Source organism: Nestor notabilis, unplaced genomic scaffold (assembly GCF_000696875.1).
Source record: "Nestor notabilis isolate BGI_N333 unplaced genomic scaffold, ASM69687v1 scaffold11314, whole genome shotgun sequence".
In the NCBI taxonomy this organism is placed as follows: domain Eukaryota; kingdom Metazoa; phylum Chordata; class Aves; order Psittaciformes; family Psittacidae; genus Nestor; species Nestor notabilis.
Genome location: NW_009926886.1, coordinates 15104 through 21207, shown reverse-complemented (window position 1 = coordinate 21207; position 6104 = coordinate 15104). Strand labels below are relative to the sequence as shown.

Below are 6104 nucleotides of genomic sequence, written 5' to 3'. Positions count from 1 at the left end.
CCACCTATTAAGAACTGCTGCCCCTGTAAACTCAAGGCTATTTGGTGACAGAGAAGTTGAAACTGTACTGACATTTCTTTTTACAAAAATCAGATTAAAAACTATTCTGAAGAAAATCACTTGAAAGTTTCCTTTAACAATTCTTCCCCTGCATTATAAAAGTTGAATATAAATTATTAGTGAAATGCAACACCATAGTGGTTTGTTTAAAGCTTGTCAGCTAGACTAAGTCAGAATTCCAGACTCATCAGTAAAATCCTCTGATTTCCTTACTCTGACGGTAGTGTCTACCCCTTCCTCTGGCTGCTTTTTTACAGGTAGCTGCGTTGCTTCCATGAGTAACTATAATCTAAATACTGTCCATAATTGCTTGTGTGCCAAGGCAGGGGAAGTAATGATCTACTGTGCTTTCTACATACTTGGATATCGACTTAGATTTCTGTATAGGTTTTCTGGCAGATTTTGGAAGTGTTTGAGTGTCTTCTATAGAGAAAAATCTGAAGAACAGAATATGAATACCACGTCTAAGTAATTTCAAATATTAATAGTTTTATTACCTAATGAATTCAAGAGATACTGATTTTTATACTGTGGCTAATGTAACCCAGTGCATGGATGGCTGACTTGGGGAAGACCACATAGTAATTCCATGTTAGAGGTAGAAGTGAAATAGCAAGTTCTTCAGTCTTACTCCACAATTCTAACTGTATGTTAATCCCCTTTTTATATCAACATCTCAAGTATATTTTAATACATTTCCAGTTGGTTTCTCATGTTGGCCTAGCTTTCTCTCTCTTTTTTTTTTTTTTTTTTTTTTTAATAAATACCCCTTTTATTTATACACTGCTTTAATAGGACTTTTTAATGGCTTTTACCTGGAGGATGAATGGTTGTGCCTAGCAGAATTTAGTGAAAAGTTGCTTCTAGAGTCCTGAATGAGATAAGCTTTTCCTTCTGTAAAGGATGAAGAAAGATAGTGTGCATATTTTTATACATTGCATTCTGATGTCCTCCAAAGTATTCAAAGTAACTTAATAATGGAGTGGTAAGTCTCTATGGAATAGAGATACCTTTCCTAGTACCCTTGCCTTGAAGGTGGCAGATTCTATTGGTAGCTTGTTGCTTCCTATGCAGCTCTGTGGGTGAGAGCGACTGGGTGCTGCTGGCTCCTCTGGGGTTTTCCTCTTTGAAGCCATAGCAGCTGTCTGTGTATCTGCTGCTTTCCTTGCTCCTGCAAGTCACACCTCTGAAACTAGTAAGAGAGAAGGTGGGCTGGAATATCTGTGGAAAGCAAGTTGTATGAACTACTTCCACGTTTGTACCACTCTTTTAGAAGGACCCAGCTTCATTCTCAGCTGACAACCTCATCCACAAAACTCCTACAAAAACATGTAGGTCTTTTCTTCCCAGCCCACTGTCAATCCCTGCCCTGCAGTGCCAGATACTTTTTGCTTGATCCTGATCCTCACCACCTTCTCCTGAAAGTCCTGGGATGCCATTCCAAATGGAAAGGAAGTGTAAAACTCAGATGAGCCTCAGAGCTGTGGCAAGCACAGAGATTGTCATGGGTTATTTCTCACCTGGAGAATAGTGCTGATACCTCCCTGACACAGACACATCCTTAGTAAGCTTTCCTGTTAATTAATTTTCCAGTATTTATTTACTTGAAGAAAACATAAATTTTTAACAAATAATTCTAGTATTAAAGTGATTCATTTTAATGTGCCCTTTTATAATGAACCTTTTAGTGAAAGCTCTGTTCAAGACGTACTTGCAGAGTCTGATTGCTGGATTTATACAAGTGTTTATTTCAGTCTGTGAGATACCCTGGTTCATTCTACTAGATAAAACTGAGGGAAACAACTGTATGAAAGCAGAATAAGGCCTGGGAGAGTGCAGTTTTGTTCTCTCTTGCAAGAATAGCAGTAGCCCACCTGCTTGTGTTCTGTAGAGTGTAGCACCATCCTCGTGGAGCGGTTCTCATGTGCTGTAATTTAAAGGTGAAATTTGCAGTGGCTCCTCCTTCTTTCCCTCAGCCTACCTAACTATAGTCCTGCCTCTGATTGTTTTCTTAAAGAAAAATAAGAGGGATATAGAAATTTTCATTAAATACCTGTTTATTATGTCAACATCCTAGGGGTTAATTTTTGTCAGGTACCTGCAAGAGGTAGTAATAATGAAACCCTGTAATGGTAATTTCCTTTTTAAAAGTTTGCAAACTGCTAGTTTTTATATCAGTAGAAAAGGATAGTGAGGAAATACTAGAAGTGGTAAAGCCAGCATCTTAACATGTTATTAGTACAGAGAAATCACCATCCTTTTTATGCGTTTGGAATTTTATAGATTGCTTCTCCTTGGAGATTTCTGTTACATCCTATCAGTGTGATACACAGTAACAAAAAAAAAAAACCAACCAACAAAAAAAACCCCACAAAACCTACCACTTGTTTTTGTTATTATTTAGGTAATATTGGCTTATGCTTCTTTGACAAGACTACAACCTGAGTTTCATAATTGGATCAGACTTTCAAATCGCCAGTGAAATCTTTTATTTTGTGAGTCAAACCATGCTTTTTTTTATTCAAGATTTATTTTCTAGTTGACATCTGTATGATACCTTGTCCCCTATTGAAAAAAACCCCAACAACCAACCCAACACAACAAAAAACTCCAAAACAAAAAGCAACCAAACAACAACAAAAAACTACAAAAAAAAACCACAGAAAAAAAAAAATTGGAAATGCTTCATAGATTCATGGATTCTTCTGAACTCCAAAATCTCTCTTAACTGCAAATTACATATGAGTAAAGCCTGATGCAGTAATAATTATTGTTTCTATTACTAAAAGAATTGACAGTCTGAGAATACAGCTTTAGTTTTTCTGTTTTAGGTTGCTTACAATTCAAGCAGCAAAGCATTGAACACTTATGCTTTAAGAATCTGTTTCCTTTTTTTTGGTTAAATTGCTAAAAAATTAACACCTTCTTTCCATTTAAATCATGTAAATAGTTAAGACTCATGCTGTAGCTAAGCTGATTCTTTCTCTGTTTTAAAAATAGAAAATGCTAGAGCAGTCCTTCCCTTCCCCCACTACGTACTCACTAGTCCAAGCTAGTAAATGTTACTGAATGGATTTCAGTGTTGTAGCCATTCTACAGTAAGTTCAGTGAGATCCTTTGTGAAAAAGCGAAAGGAGGAAAAAAGGTAGTAGAAATCCCTTTGGCAATGTTCGTCAGACCAGAGTACCTGCACCAATGACAGACAGGCTTTTCTCAAGAAACAAATAATGACAACAAACACTGCTGTTCAGAGGAGCCAGAATCTCCCCAAAAGACACCTAGAACGCATAGGGGAGTGTCCTGCGAAACGGAAAGCTAGCTGGGGTATTCTGACCAGCCAAGGTTAGTATAGCAGCCATTTCAGAAACCGTGTACTGAAATATGCTAAGCTGACCCAATTTGTGATATTCTAGCTCTAAACTGTTCTTTGATTTTTATTTTCCTAGCTGTAATATAAATGCATGCTTATGTTAGTGGCACTTTATTGTCTTGCATGGGTTAATACAAGGGTGTTGAAGCTATTTTAGTCTGTTCTGCACTCTTATCAGCTGATCTAAAATACCTTTTCTTGTTTATCTGCCCTATTTGTTTTATGCAAGTGTTTAAGGCTTGACTTACCCTGACTTTTGCTGTCCTGTCACAAGGTAACTGGATACTGAGGGGTAATTGTTTACAGCAAGTAACCGGGGAAGGAAAGGAGGGGGAGGAGTAAACTTTACATATAACTTTATGTGTAAAGTGTATAGGTAGCTGAAATAGGAGACAATGGAGGAACTACAGGTGACAGAATTATTGTAATTTACTGAGATACTAAAACCAAAGATAAAATTGTAAAGGTTTGCATAGAGAAGTACTTAGGAGGTATTTAAGTTGACGGACACATGGTTTTCAGCCATGAGGAACACACTCTATTTAAAAAGTGTTTTCGACTGCCATTGTCTGTGCCATATTTTCCTATTTTTTTCATAATACAAATGTGTAAAAGGGGGCTGTGAGCAATTGCAAGAGTAATAGGAATATTTTAATCATAATTAGTCATATAAGTCATCATATTAACAGTTTACATTGATCTTATCATAAGACTTAGAGTGAAGAAAAAAAAGAAGAAGCAAAACTAGAAATCCATGATAATAAGATCTCAAATTAAAAACTGGAGATGTTAAAATAATCAAGGAAAGGGGAGATTTGATATATTCTGCATGAAAATAATTATGAATTTACCATGTAAAACATAGCTATATGCTATAGGAATCAGAGTTATTCTTAAAATACCTTTGCTAATTTCCAGTACTGCCAGTTTTAGAATCAAATAAAATTCACAAACTTAAGCAACAGTTACCATAGCTTCACAAGTATCTGTTTGAATGTTTTAATATGCAGTGTATCTTTTGCCCTCGTACTGTTTGCTGTTACAGATTTCCTGATCTATTTTTGAACCTTTCAGCTAGTTGGGCTAGTAGTTCCCAAAAATCTAGGACATTCTTCCTTGGACAGAAAAGAATTACACAAGTTTATTAATGTTAGCACTAGCCCTCCTTCATATGCTTCAGGGTTAGCCTCTTTTGCCATTCTTACAAAGGAATAGCCAAATTCATGTTTTCAAATTTATCAAATCGCAGTAAAATATGCAAAGTCATTTTTTCTGAAAAATCCATCTCAACTCAGTGCAGCTACTTACAGCTTCTTTGTGACTGCCAAGCTGGGCATGTATATATTTAATAATGAACATCTTGAAGTACTGAGAGACTTGTGTTGCAGTTGAGGCTTCTGGTTGTTGCACTTCACTTGAATAACAAGTATATCTAATATCAGATCTGAAGGAGGCTCTGTTCTCTCTCTGTTCACATCCATGGAGGTATCCAAACCTGACTTTATTCTTCAGCCACCCTTGCAGAGCAAAGTCATACTGCAATGCAGCATGTAATTAAATATGCAGATTGGAAAATGGACTAAAAGTGATGTAGGAGGTGGAATATGTCATGATAAGATTTGGCAGAAGGGTGAAAGGATAGAGTCATGCTAGGAAAAGGTCTTCAGCCTACTGGCTTGAGGGTCCACAACCAGGCTAGTTTACCAAAATCTCTTACATGTGGCAAAAGTCAGCACACTAGGCCCAGGTTTGCTGCCCAGCTGGATTCTGGTTTTAAGGCTAGGGATTAGGCCACATGCTGCATTCACTCAAATACTAAGAATTTTGAGCAGGGCTAGGGGAAATTGCTTGCAGTCTGGATTAAGGCTGAGACTGCATTTGAGGAGCAAAATTATTCCAGGCAGAAGTTCTCCAGAGTCTGGACTCAGCTCTGAATGTCCATATGCCTTTTCTGTCACTTTCTAGTTGGGAAGGCTACTTAAAAACCCTTACTTCATTTTAGTGTCTTGTCCAAGGAAATAATAACAACCTAAGAGTACTACCACCTGCTCCATGTACTCAAATCAAACCTGATGTGGATCTGACAGATGACTGAATTTAGAGGTTGATGTGATTTTGCACTTGTCACTCTACCTCCAGCACACAGAGCTTGCAAGCTAGCTTGAGCTAGAAAAATATCCAGCCAGTTGTTAAGCCTTCAAGAAGATGGCAAAACCAAACCGTTCATGAGCAATGGACCAGGGGAGTTATGTCTCTGCTTTCATGTGATGTGGGAAGGGGTTACACACTTCCTTCTGTGTACTCAAGGCCTGGCACAGCTGCCATCGTCATTGCTAGTGCCTTCACATAGCATAATGTTGCTTCTGTCAGGAACCAAGTGAACTATGTTTGGGTACTGCTGCTGTGATTTTTTTAGAATTTTTAATACAGTTTAGTGACTCATGTCTCTGTGTGAAAAGTATGTTAAATTGCAATGCCAAAGCTCTCAAAATTTAGGAATTGTTAAAAGTAATGTTGCCCATGCCGCAATGATTTGATCCTCTGATGTGTTATCACAGAATGGTTGAGGCTGGAAGGGACCAATGGAGGTCATCTAGTTCAACCTCCCTGCTCAAGCAAGGTCATCTAGAGCACATTACTCAGGATTGTGTTCAGCAGCTCTTGAGTATCTCCA

At 37.7% G+C, this 6104-nt stretch overlaps 1 protein-coding gene across 1 annotated transcript in view; it reads left to right on the top strand.

Moving 5' to 3' along the window:
• The first annotated feature begins 3175 nt into the window (after nucleotides 1-3175).
• Nucleotides 3176-6104, top strand: part of ASB5 (ankyrin repeat and SOCS box containing 5) — a 15813-nt gene continuing 12884 nt past the window's right edge. The window contains exon 1 of the mRNA XM_010013798.1: nucleotides 3176-3402. Coding sequence (XP_010012100.1) covers nucleotides 3288-3402 — 115 coding nt within the window. The 5' untranslated portion in view covers nucleotides 3176-3287. The remainder of the gene's footprint in view (nucleotides 3403-6104) is intronic.